The sequence below is a fragment of the Python bivittatus genome, unplaced genomic scaffold (assembly GCF_059951505.1).
Source record: "Python bivittatus isolate LINGU-HERP-01145 unplaced genomic scaffold, Pbiv_v1 ctg000310_np1212, whole genome shotgun sequence".
NCBI classification, from domain to species: Eukaryota; Metazoa; Chordata; class Lepidosauria; order Squamata; family Pythonidae; genus Python; species Python bivittatus.
This window is the reverse complement of record NW_028277054.1, coordinates 3,723,209-3,747,497: the sequence shown is the minus strand read 5'-3', so window position 1 is coordinate 3,747,497 and position 24,289 is coordinate 3,723,209. Positions and strand designations below refer to the sequence as shown.

General features: G+C 47.2%; 3 protein-coding genes across 6 annotated transcripts in view; all 3 read left to right on the top strand.

The window, feature by feature from the left end:
* Positions 1-2,412, top strand: part of NECTIN2 (nectin cell adhesion molecule 2) — a 57,285-nt gene extending 54,873 nt beyond the window's left edge. For both annotated transcript variants that reach the window (XM_088139876.1, XM_088139875.1), the window contains exon 9: positions 263-2,412. In XM_088139876.1, the coding sequence (XP_087996002.1) occupies positions 263-466 (204 nt within the window). In that variant the 3' untranslated portion in view covers positions 467-2,412. The remainder of the gene's footprint in view (positions 1-262) is intronic.
* A 1,280-nt stretch (positions 2,413-3,692) lies between these two features.
* TOMM40 (translocase of outer mitochondrial membrane 40) lies at positions 3,693-14,562 on the top strand. Of its 2 annotated transcripts, none has more exons than XM_088139870.1 (10): positions 3,693-3,837; positions 5,571-5,783; positions 7,237-7,304; positions 8,273-8,365; positions 9,381-9,482; positions 10,295-10,400; positions 10,548-10,670; positions 11,208-11,284; positions 11,997-12,099; positions 13,300-14,562. In XM_088139870.1, exons 2-10 carry the CDS (start codon positions 5,579-5,581, stop codon positions 13,437-13,439), a joined length of 1,017 nt encoding a protein of 338 aa, XP_087995996.1. In that variant the 5' UTR covers positions 3,693-3,837; positions 5,571-5,578; the 3' UTR covers positions 13,440-14,562. The 2 variants fall into 2 exon arrangements, with proteins under 2 accessions (XP_087995996.1, XP_087995997.1); XM_088139871.1 differs by lacking the exon at positions 3,693-3,837 and adding an exon at positions 4,130-5,061.
* Positions 14,563-14,716: 154 nt separating this feature from the next.
* On the top strand, positions 14,717-22,393 carry LOC148216103 (uncharacterized). Of its 2 annotated transcripts, XM_088139873.1 has the most exons (3): positions 14,717-18,863; positions 20,410-20,533; positions 21,827-22,393. In XM_088139873.1, exons 1-3 carry the CDS (start codon positions 18,821-18,823, stop codon positions 22,233-22,235), a joined length of 576 nt encoding a protein of 191 aa, XP_087995999.1. In that variant the 5' UTR covers positions 14,717-18,820; the 3' UTR covers positions 22,236-22,393. The 2 variants fall into 2 exon arrangements, with proteins under 2 accessions (XP_087995999.1, XP_087995998.1); XM_088139872.1 differs by lacking the exon at positions 14,717-18,863 and having other exon boundaries at positions 19,757-20,533.
* Positions 22,394-24,289: the final 1,896 nt, after the last annotated feature.

Below are 24,289 nucleotides of genomic sequence, written 5' to 3'. Positions count from 1 at the left end.
AACACCTCCGCCATTTCCTAGGAGGTTGTGCGAACCATGCCAAGTACAGTTGGCTTGGACATAGGGTGTTCTGGGAGCTAACAGTTGTGTTTCATAACCAAATTTAAGCTCAAATATGTTGTGTGAACACAGCCTGTGTGTGCTTCAGCTTCAGAGATCTACAAAAAGCAGTGCAACCCTGGTCCCCGTCATTAGTAGGACTGCATTAAATGCCCAGTTCATAAATGCCTCTCCCCTCCCCGTTGCCCTGCCCCTTCTGCAGGAGGTGCCGCGATACCATGAACTGCCAACGCTGGAGGAGCGAGAGACGGCAGGCGAGGCTGGCCCTAGTCTGGAAGATGAATATTTAGACCAGATCAACCCCATTTATGATGCCCTGTCCTTTGCGGCTACGGAGGAAGATGCAGCTTTGACACCCATGGCCACCGATAAGGCCTTTGTGATGTCCAGAGCTATGTATGTCTAAATTGACCGGCTAATCTTACAGCCACAGTCCAAAAAAGGGGATGCTGCTTAAAAGATATTTTGTGATGGTCCTGAAGAGAAGCTGCTCCTTTTCCACTACATCCTCTTTCGATACCCAGCTCCATTTCGTGGACATCCTAGCTTTCACAGGGGTCTTAGGTGGGCAAGACCATATCTTGCTCAGAAGGGTCTCGCAACTTTGTGCCTTCTGTCCCAATCAAGCCAGAACCAGTGTTTCTTCTTCAACCCTCAGCCTTACAGTACGGTATGCCAAATGTATGCTCTTAACTGCTCAGACTTTCAGTTCCAGATCCTTCAGCAGAGGGCTCCACTGCCATGATCTAGTAGATCCTCCAGCCAAGCCACGCTGCTTCTGAGCCCACAAGGATATTGCCGTCCAGGGAATGTGGTGGAATGCTTGTTAGTCTGTTTACAGTGAGGTGGAAGCTCTCTCAATACCCAGTCTTACTGCAGTGCTGCACGGTGCAAATATCTTGCACCTTCGCCTCCCTGGGCCGCCCATCTCCCCCAGAATTTATCTCCTGCCATGATGCTTTCAAGCTGTCTTGGGGAAAGATTCACATCAGCCAAGTCTAAACTGTTTCTGGACTGCAATGCTGTGAATTGCAGAGAGGAACAAAGTCATCTATAAAAGCTACAGTGATGTCATGGGCATCATCATGTCTTTTGCCCCCTACCTGGGTAAGAGATTGCCTGATTAATCCTAATTCCCGAACACCCCCCTTAAAAAAACATACACACACACACACACACACACTTTTTTTTTTTAAATAACATGCAGAAAACCCACCTGAGACCAGATATAAAGTTTGGGCTAAAAGTCGCCTTTCTAGCATCAAGCTGACCATGCATGGAGAATTTCCAGAAAGGGAAATGTGCATTGATGCAATTCTGAAATAGTGCAGTGCAGAAACAGTGTCATAACACTCCTTCTTTCTCCTGAATTCCAGGAGATTCCACTGTATTGCATGGAGAAGAACTTCTGGAGAAGGCTAAAGGCATGAGAATTATCTGCTAGGGCCCTATGTGTGGTTAGCCATAAGTTACTAAGGGAGAGGGGAGAACTTTACCACAAAGATGCAGCTTTCAAAGGTTTCCCTGGAGGCATCAGCTGATATACTCCAAAGTCTTTTCATGGCACACCTGCCGCTAGGTACTCACTTGACCCTTAGATGAATTTGGGAATTAACCACGTGGTAACATTGTCTGCATATTGCACAAAGGTGGCCAGAAATGATGGGATTTGTACTCCAATACTTATGGAGAGCATCAGAGGTGGGGAGTCTGACCTGGGTGCTCTCTCACTTAAGGATTGGCAGTTCCTGATCCATGGGGAGCCTTCCACATTTCTGAAAGAAGAGCTTGCCCTCGGAGGAGTAAAGTTGGTGTGCCAAACCTTCCTTTCCTCATCATTCTGGCACAGGCTCCGGTCATTACTTGAATTGTGATTCTGCATCCCCAGATCTTGGGCCCTGCTCCGTTCGGGTCGGTTAGGGCCCTCACCCTAACCCTTTGCGTCTTTGGGCTCCTGATCTGAAAATGTGAAAGGTTTTTGGATTGCTGTTTTAGCTGATATTTTTTAAACTATGTTACTAAATGAGTTGATTTACCATTCCGAGGCAAAGCCTCCTTACACTCTGCCACTGCTGCTGTTTTTCCTAGATGCGGGTACCAATTGGCACTGTGGGATTTTTAATCATTTTTATGATCCTTTTGTACTAGTTGTCACTCACCAATCCTACTAACAATACCTGGATCTCAGGGTCAGGGAATGATTGTCACACGCAAATACCGCATGCCTTTTTTTCCCTACTATCTTTTATGTGCCTTAGTCTGACACTCTTAAGCGGTTGAATTTCAGCAGGGACACAGAGGGGCATTTTTATATTCTGGATGGATGTTTCTTAAAAAAATAAATTTTTCCAAACCCACGTGGCTGCCCCAGTGTGTTCTGTTGGTGGGGAAAAGCAGCACAATTATCACTTTTTATGCATGTCAGTCTTTCCAAACTTGATGCCTTCCAGATGTGGGACCCAAATTCCTGTCCTGCTCAGCCAGCAGGCTCGTTGCATTTGTAGTCCAATACTTCAGGAGCATTTAGGAAGGAGGGTAGCTGAATCCTTGAGGGAAAAAACATTGCATTTTGCCTTAACTTCACGGAATGGAGAGCAGAATAAGTGTGGATCGGAAAGTGTGAGCCTGGGAAAATTACAATATTGCAAACCCGCAAAAGCAGTATCGCTTCAGAAGTCGGTGCGCATCTACTCTGCATCTTCTTGCAAGCCCATTGCGGTTTTCGTGGCCCGAGGGGCCAGAATATCCCAAATTGGGTTTTAGGAGTTAAGCCTTCTCCGTCCAGATGGTTTCCCACTGTGTTGGACGGCTACTCCTAACGGCCAGGCTGGCTGTGAGTGATGGGAGTTGTAGTCCATCGAGTGTACCAGGATGAGGATGGAATGCCTCTACTGTGGACCAGGCAGAGGGTGATGGCCTTGCCCTGAGGACAGGACGCATTAGAAATTGCCCCCCAATGGGGGACCTAGAAACCATCATTTTCTGGGGTGCAGTGAAAGTAGGATTGAAGGGCGCTGTGAAAGTCCCATATAGCGCGTGCGGTTGAAAATCTGAGAGCAGTTGCAACTGAATCAACGGGAGAGAAATTACTCCATAAGGAAAAGCGTATTTAGCCTGGATGCCCCTTCCTAAGAATTGCCTGGAGGAATACAGAAACAGCCTAATTGAGTTTCTATGGAAACCGCCGGAGGGGTGGGGTCAAAAGAATAATCAGCCCACTTCTCTATGGTTTCTGCGAGCTCCTCTGTACTAGAAACTCAATGGTGGCCGCGCTGCACTTTGGGATAGCCACCTGACCTTGCTCCTGATCTTCGCTGCTGACCTTGCTTCCTCAGCTCCGCCTTTTTCTGAGGGAAAGCTCCGAGTGGCGCCCTAATTCCCCTCCGTATGTAAAGCGACCAATGGAAGTGCAGCCCAAGCGCCTCCAGGAGGAAACAGGACGGCCAATCATCGAAGAGAAAACAGATTTATTCCACAATCTGCCCAATCAGAACAGCCTAGTGGGGTGTGACGTTCTAGAAGCCGGCCAATAGAAAGCTACCTTGGGGAAGGAAGCGGTGGGACATGGCGAGGCCTAAGGTCCATGAGGGCTGCATGGTCCCGGGGAAGGGGCGCGGCTGGACGGGACGCCAGCCAGTAGCGTCCACGCTAGGCTGAGCAGGGGCGGGGCTAAGCGCATCGCGGGCCAATGGCAGCGGCAAGGGGGCGGGGTCTCCGAGCAAGCGTGTTCGGGTGTCTCCCGGCTCCAGCCCTCGCTGCTGCTCCCGCCGCCGCCGCGTGAGTGGGGAGGAACCGGGAGGAGGGTCTGGGCGGGCGCCGCCGGATGGCTGGCGGGAGAGGCGGCGGGGAGGGCCCGGCCTGGATGGAGGGGTGCGGCCGAAGAGGGGAGAAGGGGAGGAGGTCAGGCAGGGGGTGACCGACCCCGCAGGACGGGGACAAGGACGAGGAATGGGGAGCGGAAGCCAAAATGGGCCCCGCGGGGGGGGGGGAGGAAGCGAGCCGGGAGGGCCGGGCGGGAAACTCTTAGCTCCTCCCGCTGAGCCCGCCCTGCCCGCCGGGGTCAGCAGCTGGCGGCCTTTGCGCGGAGTCAGGCCAGGCGGGCAGCTCTTCTTTTGCCCCACGGGGCAGCGGGCGCCGGCGTGTGCAGAGCCTCCCTTCGCGTGTCCCGCGCAGCTCTTCATTCGCAGACACGGAGGGTGCCTCTCCCTTTGCCCGCAGGGAGGAAGGCGGCCCTCGGTTGGAGCCGACGATCCCTTTTGGTGTCTTGGAGCTTTTCCCTGCCCTAAGGAGAGCCTTTGGAGGAAGTTCCGCCGCGAGGGCCTCTTCTCACCCCTCCCTTGCACAACCTGTGCAAGCAGAGCATTGACTGGCTTTACAGCTGCTTTTTTTTTAACGGGTCAGCAGCTGGCGGCCTTTGCACAGAGTCAGGCCACCGCGATAACCCTCCTTGCCAGGCAGGAGCTCCTATAATCAGCATAAACACAGCATTGGTTGGTTTCTTAGAGCTTTTGATGCCTCTGTTCAGAGCCAGGCTGCAAGGGATCTGCAGCAGGCACTCCCAGCTGATGCCTTCAGCTTTTTTTTCCTGGTCGGGGACTGGCAGCCTTCACAGGCAATCAGGCTGCTGGGCTTTTGCCTCACGCCTCCAATTCTGGGTTTTAATCTCTGTGTTTTATGGTGCGTTTCGATTCTTTTAAGATTGGTGATCTTAAGGTGATCACGGTCTGTGGGAAGCAAGTCTGGGAGACGCTGATTTTGAAGGGCCGCGGACGCATTTTAAAACTGAATAAATAACGAGCAGGCGGTCGGTTTGGTCTTTGGCCTTCATTTCAGGGCTGCTGCAACTTGCAGCCTTTTCAGAGTTCAAGTGCTTTGACTCATTGATACCACTCTGTACATGCACACGCACAGCACACACAGAGATATTTACCCAGAAACAAAGATGGATGTGAAGGAAACGACAACTCTGGCCTGAAGGACCTCAAATTCATAGCAAGATAAGTGAGTTGATTCAGAGCCCCACCTGGATCGGCAGCAACCATTTCTTCTGCACGTACAAATAGAAGCAACTCCTTTCTTTGCTGGGCTGGTGCAAAAATGAGGATAATGCAGCATCCTGTTCCTTGTGATGGCTTAGAAGGAGAGGAGCTTTGCAGGTGCAGTTTGCTTTGCACACAGGAGTGCAGAAAGCGACCCTCTTGGAAGGCCTTTGGTTCACCAGCCAGTCTGTGCCCCATTTTTCCTGCACAGTGTTATAACTGAAGAGGGGCAGGGACCACACTTGAGACACTCAGACCATTGTAGAAGGCACAGTCCAACAGGGAACAATGGTATTTGTGAAGAGATAAAGTGGTGTTTCCCAACCTTGGCAAGTTTAAGATGGGCGGACTTCCCATGCTGGCTGGGGAATTCTGGGAGTTGAAGTCCACCCATCTTAAACTTGCCAAGGTTGAGAAACACTGGGATAAAGCATCTGCCCCGTAATAAGCAGCTCTTTTCCTCCTGCCTAGTTTTCACCATGGGCAACGTCCTGGCTGCCAGCTCTCCAGCGCCCCCTCCTGTGGTGTCAGGGCCAGGCTCTGGCTTAGTATCAGTGCCACCGGGTTTCTCCATGCCTCCCGTCACTGGACTGGTTCCCCCCACGCAAGATCGCAGTGCAGAAGACAAGTGTGACCAGCTTCCTAACCCTGGCACCTTTGAGGAATGTCATCGTAAATGCAAAGGTAAATAGCTGCCCAACATCGTGCAGTGGAACCACTGCAGCCATCACAACTTTACCTGTCCTGGGTACTTTCCAGATGCATGGGCCTCCACTCCCAGAATCCTTGGCAGCGGCGAGTATGTTTGGGAATTCTGGGAGCGGAAGTCCACACATCTCAAGAGCGTCAAGGATTTGAAAGGGTGATCTGTTTTGTGAGGTTCCTGTGCTTCATACAAAGCTGGGGAAGAAAACCTGTATGTGTCAGTCCTTTGAGGTCACCCAGGTCCGGAAACAGATACCACAAGGACTACTGGACCCTACTTGATTATTGTAGAGTATAACAACAGAATCTTGAAAGCTTCCAGACCTTCCCTCAACCTCCTCATCTAGTATACAGAATCAAGTTGGGATTATTCTGAGTCTCTCTCTCTCAAGCTCCCAGGGCTGAGGTGTTGTTTATTGTCTCTCTAATCTGCTGACGGCTCTTGCATTCCTTCGCCAACATTATCTCTGCCTCCTTCTACAGCAGTGTTTCTCAACCTCAGCCACTTTAAGATGTGTGGACTTCAACACCCAGAATTCCCCAGCCAGCATTCTGCCTGGGGAATTCTGGACATTGAAGTCCGCACATCTTAAAGTGGCTGAGGTTGAGGTTGAGAAACACTGCTCCACAATATGCTTGTCTGATGTAGATAGATTTAGAAATTTCCAGATTGGTAATTCATCATGCAAGGTGCATTTTTTAGAGCATGCTTCTGGGATATTGGCAGGTGTTCTGTACATGTGCATGGACCGTAGGGTGCTTTCTTCAGTTATACAGCATATAGTTATCTCCTTTCTTGATTCCATCACGGAACTGAAAGCAGCACTAAGCGAATTCAGGCTCCTGGCATGCCTTCAAATTATGCCCCAGGACTGTGGGAGTAATATGGAAGGAAAAAAGCACTCTGAAGGTTCACACTTCTCCAGACTGTGAGAACCCCAGGTTATGTTTTGAAAGGTGAAGCTCCTGTGTTTGATTGCCATGCAGGACAACTTCAGAAAATCTTTCAGGTGTATGTAAGCAGAGGGAGGTCACCTGGTAGTTTTCTGCTGTTCTGGGCTTCAGCTCCCATTAGCCTCAGCCAGCATGACAAGAGATTGTGGAACTGGGTCTAAAATACCTGAAGAACTCTAGTTGGTTCACCTGGTCAGTTCAGCTAATGGTGAGATTTATGTAGGATAGGCATTTCAGCAAATGTAATTTTGTAATTTTAATTGATTTTAACTGTTTCGTAAACCACCCAGAGTCATTGAGCAAGATGGACAGTGACAAATTCGATATATAGAATAATTCAATATATCCGGTTTCCACTAACTCTTCTTTTATTCTTCTCTCTAGTCTTAACTAATATCTGTTTTTTGAAAGAAAGGTGCTCAGTAGGAGAAAAACAACCATTTATAGCAATCTCCCTCTTCATTTCTTGCTCTTGCAGAATTGTTCCCTATTCAAATGGAGGGGGTGAAATTGACAGTAAACAAAGGTCTCAGCAATCACTTCCAGGTAAGAGTGTGAATATGCCGGCTCTTTCGCTTGGCAAATCAGTGGTAGAGTTGGGCAACCAGTAGCCCTCCAGATGTTCGTTTCCATCTCCCAACAATCCAGTTGCTTGGCAGATGTATATGGTGCAATATCTGGAGGCCTATGGCTCCCAGCGCCTGGAGGAAGGATTAATTTATTTCTATATATTCATCCAGCTTTTGAATGGCTTGCTTTCCTTGAAATGGATTGCATGCAATAAATTATCCTCATAAACTCAGCAAAAATGCAGCAATCTTAAGTGTCTTCAAAACTCCCTGACTCCTTCCTCTCTCTTAATATTTCATTTCCATCTAGGCTTTTGACCATGGTCCTCCAACTTAACGAGCTCCATATCTCATCAGCTCTAGCCAGCACAACTAGGGGTGAGGGATGATAGGTTTTGTAGTCTACCTCTGGAGGGCCATGCATTGCCCATTTCTGCTTTCTGGGTTCTACCTTTTCACTCCACAACTGGGAATAACGTGGAGTGGGCTCCTGTGCACGTTTACTGGAAAACAAGTGAATTTAGGTTGGGTTACTCTCAAGTAAGTATTCACATGTCACCCATAAGTTCAAAACAGAGGTGATGGTCGTGTTGCAGAGAGGCCCCGTTTTTTTCCTAATTTTTCCTTATTTTACACTTCACCATTTTTTTGGAAACAAGTCACAAAGGAATTGGCAAACTCTGAGGTAGACTGGGGTGACACTGCTGTGAGAGAGTCGTATTTCCAGTAAGTTTGCTGGGGTCTTCTGTGCTGCTCCTTTTGGGTGCATCAGCTTAATTTATAAGCACGCTCAGCTTCAAGGACCTTGCTGTGTGGTCGCCTGGTGGTGTTTCTCACTCGCCACAGCTGCTCTGGCGCACGCCTGTTTAGAAGCCTGCTTCTAGATGTACGTTTTGTGACCTGGAGGGCCCCTGGTGCAATTCACACCCTTGTTTCCTTCCTCAGGTCAATCACACAGTGGCTCTCAGCACGGTTGGCGACTCCAATTACCGCTTCGGGGCGACGTACGTTGGGACAAAGCAGCTAAGCCCCACAGAGGTACATTTATATAAAACCTAGGCAGGACATGATTTATGCTACTTCGATACATCTTGAGCAGTTGAACTGTTGTGTCTTAGTTGGGTGTCTGTGTTCCCTTGTGCTAAGATCTGTTTTTTCCAGTGTTCACTGTTTATGTGCTAAGCCTTTGGAACAGTGTTTCTCAGCTGCTGTCCCTTGAAGATGTGTGGACTTCAACTCCCAGAATCTGGCTGGGGAATTCTGGGATTTGAAGTCCACACATCTTCAAGTGGCCAAGGTTGAGAAACATCGCTTTAGAGGCTGGGTGGGTGACTAGCAAAACAAGAAACAGCCTTAGCAGATCCTGCACGGAGCTGGCAGTTGGGCTAAATGTTCTCTGAGTTTCCTTCCAGCTCTGACATTCTGTGAAACTTTAGATGCAGCACCAGGTTGTATAGTAATCTTCCTCGGATCCTTCTGTATAAAAGAATAAATGGGTAAAGTACAAATAGTAAAATACAAACAAATATACAAGAGGTCTAAAATGTCACAGAGATTGTTTTCCAACCTCTTAATCAGTTATGAAATTATAAAACGCTTTAAAAACACACACAAATAATGATTATTAAGCTTTAAGCTAAGGTTACCTATTAGAAAGCACGGTTAATGCAGTATAAATCACTGACTAAAACGATCAGGTATAGTCAATGGAATCTGTACCAGGAACCTAATTTCTGACAAAGCTGGAAAACCCACACTTTGAATCAGGGTCAGAATTGGGCATATTTAACTCTGTGCTGAGTGATGATCCATCACAGTCTTACCCTCCTTTCACTGCTGTTTGTTGTTGTTTTCTTGCTCCTGTTAATTTGGCTTTCATAATTGTATTGCATTACGAGCATGGTAACTCAGGTGCTAGAGGGAGATGCCTTAGACCCCATCCTGGAGAAAGGTGGGTCATACTGATTGTAAATCACTCTGCAGTGAGATGGCCGGTGACAAATTTGAAACATAAATCAATGAAATGAATAAATATTCTGCTTCTTTTTCTCAGGCCTTCCCGGTGCTAGTGGGTGACATGGACAATAGCGGCAGTCTTAATGCACAGATTATCCACCAGCTCACAAATAAAATCCGGTCCAAAGTGGTCCTTCAGGTACATGTCCTTGGGGCTGACACGCGTCTCCTGTTCCCCGTAAAATCTAGCCACCGTCGTCTCTTCCAGAAACGCAGAGTTAACGTTGAATCTGTCCCTTCTAAGCCACAAGGAACATTCACTAGGATTGTGTGTTGCTTTGAGTTGTAGTCAGGTGTTACCTTCCATTTCCAAAACGCCTTTTGGGAATCGAATGCAAACATTGCACAGTTGTGAGATCCAGTGTTGAAATGTCTATGGCAAGACGCCTAATTGGCACCCCCTGCTGGTCAATGTTCAGTACCTGCCAAATAAGCATTTTTAACATTTATCAGAGGTTCGTGTACAAGGGCTTGATATCTGCATTCTCTTTGCCTTTTATTTTATGGTTGCATTTTAATGGCACGTTTTTGGAAAAACAAAACAAACAAGAAAAATCTTTTGATGTTTGCCGCCCTGAGTATCCCTGAATGCAAAGCAGACTGTAAATCCAACTAAAATCATTCATTTGCAAGATTGAGCTAAAGATATCAAAGGGTTCCTCTATAGCTGCAAACGTCCTTCTTCTGCATCTCCTCTTGAATGGGAGAGGGGCAGCCATTTTTTAGCAGGATTTTGGCCCAGGCCTGGACTATTTTTACTGAGGTTCTGCCAGCGGGGTTCTCCTTTCGAGTCCTTCTCTTCGGTTGGGTTCTCCTTCCTTAGCAAGGGGGCACCACTGCTTAGTACAGGGGAGCCGTTTTGCTAGAACTCTGATCGCAACTCGCTTCAAGGGGCTAGACAAGTATTAAAACGTAGATGAATGTTTGTTTATGCTCTCCTTTGTCTTCCAGACGCAGCAAGCCAAGTTTGTGAACTGGCAAGTGGACAGTGAATACCGGGGCACAGATTTCACTGCTGCTGTCACGCTAGGGAACCCCGATATTTTAGTAGGTTCAGGTGAGCAGATCCCCTCCCTCCCCAGATTCCTTTCTCTTGCTGGCGAGAAGACTTCCTGCTCAGCCTGGCCTTTGACTCCTGGCAGGGCTGTCGGGGGGGGGGGTTCCACATAAGTGGTGCTGATCAGCCCCCTGCTGTGTTCCGCAGGGATCCTGGTGGCACATTACCTACAGAGCGTCACGCCGTGCCTGGCGCTGGGCGCGGAGCTGGTGTACCATCGGCGTCCAGGTGAAGAGGGCACTGTCATGTCACTCGCTGGGAAGTACACAGGTACCAACAAAATTCTTTGGTCTTTGGATGAACCCAGCCAATTGTTTGGGGCTTTGGTGGTTCAGTCAACCCTGGATATATTTGTGGCTGAGTGGGATAGCAGAACCTGGCAGCTGGGTGGCAGATTGGATGTCTCTGAGAGGGTGGGGTGGGGTGGGGTGGTGGTGAAGATATTCAAGCCCCCCGGTAGCCAAGGGGACACTGTGAGTGATGTTGGGCCAGTCTCTCTCAATCTTAGCCCAATCTACCTGATAGGGTTGCTATTCCAGGGAGCAATATGTGCCCCACCCAGAGCTCCTGAACAAGAAGTTGGATGGACACCTAGCAAATAAATAAGCCCACAAGGAAACTGTGAAGACCACAGCTGGCCCTCTGACCTCAGTCGTCCCTCTGAGATGCAGATGTTGTTTTATGTCAATGCCATTCAGGATGAGTCCTGTGAGGACTGCGGGAGGGCTCTGTGTGGTGGGAGCAAGACAAGTCTTGGGGATTCTTGAGCCCACAAGGGAGACCTTCTTCTTTTTCTGGCCTTCACAGCACCAAACTGGATTGCGACTCTGACAGTAGGACAGGCTGGAGCACATGCCACGTATTACCACAAAGCTAGTGACCAGGTCAGTTTTTAGTTTTTATTTTATTCATTCATCAAATTTGCCACTGCCCGTCTCATTGAAATGACTCTGGGTGGTTCACAGCAAAGATAAAATTCATTAAAATACAACATAAAACAGTCCTAATAATAAATAAATAGCTTCCAAGAGAGTTGGGGAGTTGGCGGATAATTCAAGGGAGCGTCGTCAGGGTGCTAACCACTCCCAAGGATGGTTAGAGCCCATATCGCCCCATGCACATTGGCAGAGCCGGGTCTTTAAACCTTTTCGGAAAGCCAGGAGGGTAGGGGCCTGCCACACCTCTGGGGGGAGAATATTCCAAAGGGCGCGGGCAACAACAGAGAACTCTCCTCCTGGGCCCCGCCAGCCAGCATTCTCTCACTGATGGGGTCTGCAACATGCCCTCTCTGGCAGTTGCCTTTGGGAGACGACTTGTGGAACACGGTGGAAGCCACTGGGCGCCTTCTCTCCTTCTGCGATTCTCTCCCCTCCTCTCTTCCTGCCCCCATTTCTTTCAATCTTGTTTCCCCTTCCTCCATGGCTGGGGTAACCTGTAATTGAAATTCACCATGCCTGTTGGTCTGAAGCAATTGGTCTTGGGGCTGGCAAGGGTGTCTTTTTTAGCTGAAGGTACTGTGCAGTGGGGCAGGGCTGCAGTGGGGCCCAGGCGCCACCCACCTGGCTCTCATCTGTTCTCTCTGCTCCGGTTCTCCAGTTGCAGGTGGGGGTGGAATTTGAAGCCAGCACCCGCATGCAGGACACGAGTGCAACATTTGGGTACCAGCTGGATCTCCCCAAAGCCAACCTCCTTTTCAGAGGTATGGAACTCTTGAATTTATCTCTTGGTGTGTAGTTTCTTAAATAAGAGTTAAATGAAACGAAACAGTGATTACTTGCATTATTCCTTACATTGGTTCAAAAATTCAATAAATACAATGTTTTAAAAATGGAATCCATCTCCATTCCAGTTCAGGTGAGGTTTTAAAGCAGAGATCCACAAACTGAAGCTTCTGCAGCTACTCCCGATGTCACCAACTCATAACGTTTAGTATGACAGAAGCTGAGCGTTATTAAATACATGATTGGGGGGTAATGATATGAATTAATTAAGGAATTAAATTGAACTACACACGTATGGTAAAATGCCGGTTTTACAACAAATGTTGTCCGTTATACGGAAGAAGAATCCAAACTCAGGGGGATCCCCAATGGTGCGATCAAAGCTCCTGCTTTTTTATGCATGTTGCGTGTGTCAAGCACATAAAAACCAGGCAAAGCTTCGATCGCGCTGTTGCAGCCACCATCAAACAATCAAAATTCATTTATGGTCCAGATCCATACCCAATAGAAGACCAGCATATACCGTACAATATCTATAGAAGAAAATTTTAAAAATTGCAAGAAATTCCTAAAGTAGCTGACAGTTAAGAGCATGGAGGAGGAACCAGACAGTTTCTAACAGCCATAGCTGTTGATAAAAATTGTGCAACCTTCTTAGAGGTTTCTGAAGCGTGGTCACCCAGGAGAAGGGTAACAGCCTCCTGGTCAAAGAGAAATTAGAATTATTAACAATTGGGAGTATTAAAACTGATCGCCATTGGGTGTACAGTGGACATTTTAATAGTGAATGGGAGACAGATTCTACCTCTGAGTCTGAACAGTAAGAAATTCGGCTTTCATATGGGACGCTACTGGTTATATATCTACTGGTTCTTGCCCTAATAGGTAGCGCCCAAATTTGGGCCAAAGTAAATAGTCTCCTATATGGAGCCTATAAGATGTGTGCATCCACCATCTTGACTTTTTTGGCTGTACTCAGTAGACACCCCTGGGTTTAGGGCATGTTTGTTTAAGGGGAAGGGTGGGGAGAGACCAGCACCCTGAGAGTCAAGCTTGGCTTTTGAGGGCAGGGGGGCACTGCTCAAAGAAGATCCCCCATCAAACACACGTTCCTTCCTTTTTTGGGGGGCGCCCATCTCCCCGCATCTTTTTTTACTCTGATTCCTCTCCCTCTTCAGGCTCCATCGACAGCAACTGGATCGTGGGGGCTGCCTTGGAAAAGAAGCTGATTCCGCTGCCCCTTACGTTAGCTATGGGTGCCTTCCTGAATCACCGCAAGAACAAATTCCAGTGCGGCTTTGGCCTCACCATTGGTTAAATTGCCCTTCTTCTTCCTCCTCCTCCTCCTCCTCCTCCTTTTCCTCCTCCTCCACCACCACCATCTCCTCTCCACCACACTTCAGTGCAGCTTGTGGCCCCCTTCTCTCCTGCCTGTGTCCTTGTCTGGCCAGAGGTAGCCCTCGTGGGGCACCAAGGGAGCCCAGAGGACATCTGGAGGTGGGGAGCAGGAAGGATGCTTTCTCCCTCCCACCCACGAGGAGCGGCTGGTGGTTCTCAGGGAACCTGGAGGCAGGGCTCTGGGTGGGGTTGGGGGCTCCAGTCCTTTGGCCCAAGATACAGTTCGCAAGATCAAAACGGTAACCCTGGCTTAGGCAAGGCTACAGTCACTGCTCTGCTGCCTCTTGCCACCAGGGGGCGCTCCAGCATTGGGGACGGGAAAGGCGTTCTCTCCAAGGGGTGCGCTGCGAGAAAGAAGTCCATGGTCTGGGGCTGGGGGAGCTTAGCATCCCCTCCCCTTCCATTTTTGCTACTTGCTTCTACCAGCCACTTTGACGGTTTTCTAAAGAGAAAGTCCACAGGACTTGCATTTAAAAACCTCAGTTCCCATAGTACAGAACCTTCCCTTCCCTTCTTTGGTTTTTTTGGGGGGCGGAGGGGGGTGTTGGTTCTCATTTCCCTGTTGGGTTTGCAAGAGGTAAATCGCAATTGTGGTTTTCTTGGGCCTGCGTTGGGGGTCCCTGCTGCACCCTCTCTTCTTTCTTCCCTGTCATCAAGTTGTTCAGGAGCTGCCTTTGGGTCTCTGCATTTGCTGGATGTATGGTACAGTGTTCCCCCGCCCCCCCCATACACACACGCACCCCCCCCCCCTCCAGTGCATAAAAGAGCTTTACGGGACCATCCGGAGCAAAAGAGAGAGCGAGAGAGAGACGTCGCTGCCCTGCGTGCTGCCACTCCCAGGCCGTGCGGAGATCGTGGGGGAATCTCCGTGCGCATTCCTCCCCTCCCGCCACCAGAGACTGTGTGTAAATCATGTTTATAAGTTATGGGGAGAAAAAAGGATCTTTTACAAATGGAAACCAAAGCAACCTCACAAGGGGGGTCATCTCCTTCCTCTGCGAAGTTCAGAATGTCTGGTTTCAATAAAACCCACCTACAATCTTCGTGTCTTGTCCTCCTCTCGTTCGGATTTTTGGGAGCCTCCATGGCAGACGAGGGGCTAAGGAGAAGCCTTTCTGGAACCCCACGAGGACGGAATAGCACGCCAGCCCGTCTCTGATTCCTGTGCCGTGCACCAAAGTCCCTGTTCAAATTTTGCTGAGAGAGCAGTCGCGAGAAGCAAGGTTGTATGGCGGTGGGTAAGGGCCTACTCTGAGTTGACCTATATTCAGATCCCACTGAAAGCTGGAAGTAAAGCCTGGCTTAATTTCTGGCACAGATTCTGTCAAAGGTTGGGAGGGAACATTTGATCGAATCCAAATCTGGCCTCAGGGCCACTTTTCAAGTGGGTTGTCCATTTCTATTCCGGAAGTGATATTGATCTATTACAGGTAGTCCTCTCTTAACAACGGTTCATTTAGCGACTGTTTGAAGTTACAGTGGTGCTGAACTAAGGGACTTAAAACCAGTCCTCGCACTTACAACAGTCACAGCACCCCCACGGTCATGTGATCGTGATCCAGGTGCTTGGCAACCAGCCTGCATGACAATTGCAGTGTCCTGGGGTCACATGATCATCATTTGTGACCTTCCCTGCTGGCTTCTGGCAAGCAAAATCAATGGGGAACTGCATGATTTGTTTAATGGCTGTGGTGATTTGCTTAATGACCGCTGCAAAAAAGTCATAAAATCTGATGTGACTCGCTTAACAACTGCTCTGCTTAACAATGTTATGGTCCCTATTGTGGTGGTTAAGCAAGGACTACCTGTATTTCATTGTTCTCGGAAAGACTCACGAAATAATAGATATGAAGTACTTTTGAGCAGTTTAAAAGGCAATATAGAAAGTGCTTTAACATTGCAAGCCAGGTGAATCACATCCAGATTCCAAATCTTGGTTACATGGTACAAATTGCTGCTGGGACTGTGCAACTTTTGTATTTATATAATGGATTTTAATTAACATGTCTATCAATGCCTTTAATTTGCTTTGCAGAAAATGAAGCCTGTTTTTTCCAACTGTATTCTGCAAAAATAGGGGGGGGGTTCTTGACAAAGTGAAATTGCCATGGTTGTAGAGAATGAGTGCTTTGCACCCGTGAAGATGGGGTGTGGAATTCAGTGTTTCACGGTTTAAACTTCTGTTTCTAGAACCTCCCAACTCACCTAGAAGACACCAAATAGTGAAAAACTGCGTCATCCCTGCATAGTTGAAGGGTCAGTTCAAAACTCCTCTAGCGTTCATTCTGGAAGTTCTGCTTTTCCCGAGGCTGGCTGTAAACTCGACATTGTTGGAATCACCCATGCATTTCCTGCTTCTCAGATGGGCTGTTTTGCCCAAGTAGCAGAGTTAGCAAACACTGTAGGAGAAAGTCAGCCAGAGTTTGGCTGGTTCTGATGAATCTTTTAGTCATTCTCAAGTTAGGCTGGCACTGGAAAAAAACAGCCTTATGAAAAGAGGATGCTGCGCACCATTCCGCCACAGAGAGGAGGCGAAAACAAGAGAAACGCTTTCTGTGCATCTTTCCCTCTTGGTTTAGGCTTGTTGGCTCGGCCTCAAATCATTTTGTGGCAGCCCCTTGTCACCCAGGTGCCCCAAAGTGGGACTCGTCGGCAGGCCGCAGCTCTTGAACAAGCCCCTCCCTGCAGGCACTGAGGTGGCATGGTGGCCAACCTTGACTTGCAACAGAGGTCTTGTGGGCTTCACTGTGCACGCCCCTTGCTCGAAACCAAAGTGCTCTGGATAGCCAGCATGACTAGTGGGGAAGGAGGGGGGATTGTAGAGTCACAACATCTGGAGGGCAGCAATTTAGTGAAGTCTGGATTAGGAGCTTCCAAACGCTTGGACTGCCATGATTCCCAGTGACGGGAGTTCAAGGCCAACACTTCTGAAGAGCACCTGATTGTAGAAGGTTGCTGTAGAAGGAACTCTGCCACACTTCTAGAAAATTCCAGGATTTCCTTGAATGTCGGAATAAAACCCACTCAGCCACATTTCCTTGCTTGCAAGTCATCTCCAGGATGGGTTGCCACATTCCACCCTCTTCCCTTTGGCCAAAATGCCACCAACTGTGGAGCCAGTATGCACATCTATTAGGGTCCTGGGATCACATCTGGCCTTTGAATGATATGCCAGGAGCCACGCTCCAAATAATATTCAGGAAAAGATAATACCTAAATTGGATTTGATGTAAACGTAGGTAATACAGTTATGCTCTAGGTATCATTATTCCTCCAATCATATTCAAAATCCTAACTGGGATGGCAATGTCTGAAGAAGATGCAGAGAGAAAGCATTCAGTGTTGTGCAACATGGGGCTTCCAATGCAATGCACAAATCAGGTGGAGGGAGATGGGGCCTCCTAAGCTTGTCTCTGCCCAGTTGGGAACATCACAGCCATGGAAGGGAATCAAAATGTTCAACATGGTGGAAAGATGAACGCGGTCATATCTCATAGAGGCCCGTCTCTGCTCCAGGACTCCAAGCCAACAAAACTCTCTTCCTCATACTTTCTCCTGTTGGCCAAGAGCTTCTCTGCACAGAAGGTAAACCTCTAGCAGGGTCCTGATCCTGGGAGGTAGGGCTGGGTGGCAGAAATACGAAGAAATAAGAAGAGGAAAAACCCCAGGTCTTGACTTCTGCTGCTCCAGCTATTATCATCATTATCTTTATATTATCATCATGCAGGCTATTCAAAAGGAACTTGCAGGCTTAATGAGGGAGATGAAACAGTGGTGAGGATCAGCTCTTTTACCTGCCTCGGACAAGATCTCCTGGCCTTTGGATCCAAGTGTTCCTGTTTTGCACAAAGAACTTTCCATTTGTTCTGATTTTGTGTGCACCTGTAAAACATACAGGCAGTCCTCACTTAGCAACCATTCATTTAGTGACCGTTTACAGTTACAACAGTGCTGAACAAAGGGACTTGCAGCACTCCTGCGGTCACATGATCGCGATCCGGGCGCTTAGCAACCAGCTCGTACTTACGACGGTTGCAGCATCCTGGGGTCTCGTGGTCACCATTTATGACCTTCCCAGCCAGTTTCCAGCAAGCAAAATCAATGGGGAACCGCCTGATTCACTTAACAACCTCCCTGCTTAACAACAAATTTTCTGGTCCCTATTGTGGTCATTAAGCAAGGACTACCTGTAGTTCAATTTGCTCTTCCAGGTGAAAATAGCAAATGCAGAAAGGGGAAAGGGGAAAGGGGAAAGGGGAAAGGGGAAAGGAAAGGAAAGGAAAGGAAAGGAAAGGAAAGGAAAGGAAAGGAAAGGAAAGGATGGATAGGGGAAGGGAGGGGAAGGATGGATAGGGGAAGGGAAGGGAAGGGAAGGGAAAGGAAAGGAAAGGAAAGGAAAGGAAAGGAAAGGAAAGGAAAGGAAAGGAAAGGAAAGGAAAGGAAAGGAAAGGAAAGGAAAGGAGATAGTGCTTGATATGGAAGCTGTCCAGAAATTTTCCACTGTGTGTAATCTTGGCAAACAGTATCTTATCAGTCCTCCAGACATTTTCAGGAATGTAAATATAACCATGAAAATGGTTTTGTCCAAAGGTACAGTGCAATTCTACGCATGCATGCTTAGAAATAAAGTGGGATCAACTCTAAAAAAAGTACAGGTGCTGTAGTTTTGTTTGATCTTCAGATCATTCTTTGCTCACATTCCCATCTGATGGAGTTTCACAATGAAATGTGCTGGTTGTGATGACACATCACCCTTGACCCAGTTGCTGGGGTGGGGGAGACAGACTCCATCAAGGTTAAAGTCAGTTAAACTCAATATGTTGTGTGAATGTATCCTCTAGGTCAGTGTTTTTCAACCCTGGCAACTTTAAGATGCATGGACTTTAAGGCGTGTGGGCAAGTTATGCATTTAAGAGGACTTTCAAAAAGATTGGCACCAGACTCTTTGGCCATAGAGAAGTTCCCATGGCTGCTCTTTCCAAGACCCTACCAGAGATGCTGGCATGTGTGTTTATGCATCATGGGTTATGAAATGATTTGGCATGTAATAGATAGGAAAGAGGACCAAGAAGATCTCGTTGCCCAAATACTTTGGAGCCCAAGTTAATGAGTGATAGCACAGGATGGTCACCCTGCCCTGCACACCGATAAATTGATCTCTAATTCCCTGGCAGACGTTTATTATTTATTTATTTATCAAGTTTGTCACCGCCCATCTCATTAAAAAAGCATCTCTGGGTGGTTTACAGAGCATTCCCAATTCTTCTCTCATTCTTCACCAGAGCTTGGGTTGATACCACCATGAGCTCTATTGCGGTTTTCCTCATCCTGGCCTTCCTCACAGGTGAGTCTTCCAAGGTGGTTTTCCATCTTTTTCCATCTCTTCCTACCTGCAATCACTGCAGGAGGAGAGCATGTTAGTCTATGGTAGCTCAAGATTAGAAGGAAGTGCTACCAGACAGTTGTAGAAGGACTGTCTCCTAGAGCAGTGTTGTCCAAACTTGGCCACTTTAAGATGAGTGGACTTCAACTCCCAGAATTCCCCAGCCAGCTGGCTGGGGAATTCTGGGAGTTGAAGTCCACTCATCTTAAAGTGGCCAAGTTTGGACAACACTGTCCTAGAGGAATCATGATCAATCTCACTGAATCCTAGAGATCCGCCCTTCCAATTCTTTCCCAGTCCCTAAATCTTACAGAAACTCCAAGACTGTTAATAACCTCATAGAAGACTCAACCATTTTTCCAGGCACTGGGTTCAGGAAATCTCTGCACCTGTTGTATTTCAGCCAGCCACACAGATACCAAAGATTGGGCTGGGCTCACTCAGGGCTCTAATCGGTATGGTGTTTATTTAGCCTGTCATCTGGGCTTAGGCACTGAATTCAATAAAGCATGGCTTAATTAACAGAACTTTGCCCATAAAACTTGTTTTGACGCTGCTGTCAGCAGAGGAAAAAAAAGAGACAGAGCTACATGAAGCAAAATTTGCTTGCAAGGAGTCTAGGAAGCAAAAAAAACAACAAAAACCCTGGTTATCCCCCCCCCCCCTTTTGGGGATTGAGCTCAATTATTTATTGGGTATTTCCCAGGGGTTCATAGAATATTTGGCAGTTCTATTCCTACATAAGAAAGCTGCCAGGTAATCCAGTAGCTCCATTTACTAGCACTATTTAATCATGTTCTTTTCTTTTATTGCCATTTTGCAATAAAAAAGTAGTATTTTATGCTACTTGCACATAACCAGATCAGTTACAAATCTAGAGGCTGGATCAGAGTTTGGTTGGGTTTGAATGCTGTGTGAACTGATCCAGTTTGCTTCCTTTAGAATAGCGGTTCTTAACATGTGGTCTGGGGATCCCAGGGGGTCCCCGAGACCCTTTCAGGGGGTCTGGGAAGTCAAATAAATAAATAAATAAATAAATAAATGTTTTAAAATGTCTCAGTTTGAATTGCTAATACAATAAATATTGATCGATATAACCCACATAAACCAAAGCTCTTTGGGGGTCCTCCATCATTTTTTAAGAATGTACAGGGATCCTGAGACCAAAATAATGGTGGAACCATCAAGATCTGGCAGAGCTTAAATGTGACTTAAAAACAATGCAAGAAAAAAATGGCTTGCTGTGAGGATCATTTAAATGCCCAGGCGACTATAACTCAAGCCAATCATAGTATTTTGGATAAACAAATTACTTATCTGGAGCCACAACTGCGATGGAAGAAGGCAAGTTTGTTGAAAAGGAATCTTAGCTTTATGCAGTTAATGATTAAAACCTTCCAGAAGTAATACAAGCCATCGTCAGTTTCCATTCAAGGGATAGACAGAGCCCTGAACAGTAGCATGGACCACATTTTTGGCCTCATCCATGCTTCCTTTTCCTTCCTAGGTTTTCAGGCAGCGGTTCTCATTGATGAGCCTCCCAAATCAATCCTGGAGCAGGCCCAAGACCAGATTGAAAACGTTCCCACAATACTTGGAGAATATATAAATGTGGGCCTGGACAAGATCAAGTGAGTGAACAAAACTCACCAGACATGGTGCAAGATCTTTCCTCATATCTGTTCTCCTTTTGAAGTCACAGGTTGTTCTGACCCGGAGTGAACTTGGCATCACTGTGACCACCTGAAAGCCATGATAACCTTGATAACAATCTAATTCCTAGACATCCAAATGGGAGGGGGTTGTTGTTTCTCTCCCCTCTCCTGTCTCATGATCATCAAACTCATTTTCAAAATGTTTGGGACTCTTGGACACCACCTTGGCACATAAGTCACTTATGTGAGATGGGCAGCTATATAAATCATATCAATCAATCAATGTGAAACTTGAGATAGAAGCCAGCAATGTGATAAGCTAAGTAAATAAAATAAATATTGTCCAAAAGGCTCTAATGGTCAAAATCCTAGCTGCCCAGGATTATTGTACATCAGATCAGTAGCCGTGTATATCCTTTAAATGCGTACATACGTATCGTGGCTACATTCACATAGTATGCAAACCTTAGTTTACTTTAATCCTTGATTATCATGGGGCTTGTTTGTTTTTGCAGTTTAACATGTTGTATGAAGGCAACCCATCTGGTTAATTTATGGATCAGGAACCCAGAAAATGGGCTAATTCAGTTGCTAACTTAAGTGGGTTGGGGAAACCATCTAGTGAAGCAACTCATAAATTATATGATGTAGGAGCTCAGCACATTTCTAGATCGGTCCAAAGGCCTATCTAACCCAGCCCATTATTTGGCACAGCAGAAGGCCAGGTCCTTCTGAAAACCTACAGGCAGGGTTAGGGTTAGGGAAGGAGAATGGGGAAGGAGAACATAATTAGCAGATAGCATACAACCATCTCTTGGCCGACTGCCTCCAGTAGCCTTATTCTCCATGGATTGTGCTTACTTCAAGATAGCTGAGTTGTAGCCAATGGCTACATGATACTGTTTAAGCCTCCTACGTCAACCATGGCAATGTAAAGAAGAATTGATTAAGCCCCAGTGTGGCTCTCATGTACCCTTTGGAAGGGTAAGAGTACAATTCCCAGACCCCATTGACTGTAGACTTCTTCCAGGGAGTTCTATTGACTTCCCAGTCTAGCATACAACCCTGGCATTTCCTGGTGTACTTCCATCCTCCTACAAATCAGATCCAACGCTGCTTCATCCTTGAAGGTCAGCCAAGGTGGGAAATTCAGTTATTCTCTAACCTATTTGGGAGATGCTGGTTCTGCTGTAAGGAGCCGTTTTGGAAGGACCTGAGGCTGAGTTCTTGCCCTTTCTTCTCTGTTTATCCCTTCCTTCTCTTCCACAGAGACCTGTTTACTTCTGAGGGTTTGCAGAGGGCTTGGGACTTGGCGGCGGAAGTGCCGAAGAAGTTCTCAAACAAAAATACCTGGCTGCAGAACCGGAAGCTCCAACAGTTTGCCAAGACTGCAAAGCAGAAGCTGCAAGAAGGGGTCAGTCAGTTGCAGAACCTCGGGGGCTCCTGGGCCACGGAGCAGCTGAGCTTCGTTAAGCAGCAGCTCCAAGAGGTGGCCGAGAAAGTGAATAATAAGGTGCATGAGTTATATACCCAAGTGGAACAGATTGCTGGGGATCTGAAGGACCAAATACAGGAAGCAGCGAAGCCTTTGACCCAGATGGGAGAAGAGTTCCTCAACCAGCAAAGCCCCTCTGTCATTCAACCTACAAAGGGCCTGCTGAAGAAGGTGGTCTCCTGAAATTTCCCACTGATACCGGTAGCTCCCTGAGAGAGTGGGTGAAGGTCATGGTATAGTGGCAAGGGGGTAGGCTGGGGAAAAACCCTTGGCATGGGTCTGCTGATCGAGCCATGCAGCTCACTGTAACCATTATCCACTTCCGGGGACAATAAACATGGTCTAACATGAGCAGGGCTTGTCTCTGTGTCCTTGAGCGAAATTCCATTGCCCCTGAATTTCTACATGAGAGAAAATGGCCCATATCCAGAACAGGAAAATAGGGACATTTGAGCACAGGAGAGATGATCAATCTGGGACATGTTTGGTGTAAAAATCAGTTCATCCCAACAGTTTAAGCCAGTGTTTCTCAATCTTGGCAACGTTAAGATGTGTGGACTTCAATTCCCAAAATTCCCCAGCCAGCTTTGTTGCCAAGGTTGAGAAACACTGGTTTAAACTAAGCCCATTAACCAAAGATAAAAGAGTGATGTTTCATTCCTCAGAATCTTTTTGCCCATGAATACTTTTTTAACTGATGCTTGTACCCAATTCCCTACCATAATACAATTTTATCTTGGTCACTGTTGGTTTCGTGCTGTGCTGGTTGCAGATTCTGTCTTCCTGCATGGCAACTCTGCCAACAGACCAAGAGGTTTTATTTACTGCTGTGGTAAATTTTCCACGTCTCCTAATTAGCTGGAGTGGCAATTCCCAAATTTCCCAGTTCTCCCCTCTTCGGGCAACCCAAATGATTAAATCAGTATTTCTCAAACTCGGCAACACTAAGATGTGTGGACTTCCACTCCCAGAATTCCCCAGCCAACAGGATCCAGATGGAGTCAGAGAGAGCGAGAGAGACCAAGATAATCTGTCCAAAGCCATCGATTCAAAAAAAATCTCAACTGATGGTATCAGATGCTTTTCTTCAAACACGGGCAATGGGTATAGAGAGTGGGTTGAGAGCAGTTTAGGGTAATGGTTAAGATGCTGGACTAGAAAAAGGGAGACTGTGAGATCTTAGTTAGGCAGAAGCCAACTGGGTGACTTTGGGCCAGTCCTTCTGTCTCAGCCTTGGGAAGAAGAAGTCCAGGGCAAGCCACTTCTGAAAATGCCACCAAGAAAACGACAGGGACTGGTTCACTCCTCCACCTCACTTCAGCCTCCCATGTTCAGCAATGCACAGACAGCTATTTCAGAAATAATCCTCTTCTTCCATTCTGAGATCTGTACCCGTGGAGCTGTTTATAATTTCCTCTTTTTCCTAGTCATAATGGTATGTCCCCAGCACCTTATTTTCAGAGACACCCTCTTTCTGACTTACCATTAGCATAGTGTCCAGTTCTGGGGCCCATATTTCAGGAAGACTTAGTGGCTTAGCCAAGGGCCACAAGGATGATCAGAGGGCTGGAAACGGAGGCTACTTCCACTTAACCAGTCTTTCTGTTTCCCAATTGGGACCCAGCGGAACTGTTTGTATTCTATTAAAGTGTCAAGATGTTCTGGCAATGGGCATTTTGACATGGTTGTGAGTTTTCAGCCCATGAGATCTTGCCTTTCCAGGCCAAGAGATGAACACAGAGAAATATCAACTAATCAGTGCTTGACTGATGGCATGTCAAGGTCCTCAGTGAGCACTGATTAGCAATAGCTTGGCCCAGTGGGAAATGCACCTAGAGAGAATTAGGGAGTTAGGAATGGCATTTTTGCATATAGTTTTTGCAAGAAAATATTATTGAGGTTGGCGTTACGCAAAGACCAACTTATTTAAAAAATAATATTATGTACAGTTAGCTTATTGTATGCTCTTTTCCATTTGAGCGGCCCAACAGACGTTCATAAGAACCTGCTTGGTTGAAGGTAGGATGGACTCTGAGCTTGTGAAGGCTCCAAAAAAGATAAATTAGGGTCCCTTCCATGCCTACCTTCTGTCAATCATTAATGGAGGTTAATGTGGACAGCTTCCTTTAACATCTCCCAGGTTCACGGCCACATTGCCCCAGATGACCAACTCAGAAAAGTAGGAGGCACAGTTAGAGGCAGCTGAGCTCCAGTTTGCTAAGTTGAGTGACATTGCA

What these genes read in the sequence shown, in the direction of transcription:
- TOMM40 (XM_088139870.1), top strand. Translation starts at nt 5,579, where the DNA reads ATGGGCAACGTCCTGGCTGCCAGCTCTCCAGCGCCCCCTCCTGTGGTG. An exon ending in AGCAGCTAAGCCCCACAGAG is followed by an intron (nt 8,366 to 9,380) that starts GTACATTTATAT and finishes TCTTTTTCTCAG; the next exon opens with GCCTTCCCGGTGCTAGTGGG. An exon ending in AGCCAACCTCCTTTTCAGAG is followed by an intron (nt 12,100 to 13,299) that starts GTATGGAACTCT and finishes CTCCCTCTTCAG; the next exon opens with GCTCCATCGACAGCAACTGG.
- LOC148216103 (XM_088139872.1), top strand. Translation starts at nt 20,364, where the DNA reads ATGGACCACATTTTTGGCCTCATCCATGCTTCCTTTTCCTTCCTAGGT. An exon ending in GTGGGCCTGGACAAGATCAA is followed by an intron (nt 20,534 to 21,826) that starts GTGAGTGAACAA and finishes TCTCTTCCACAG; the next exon opens with AGACCTGTTTACTTCTGAGG.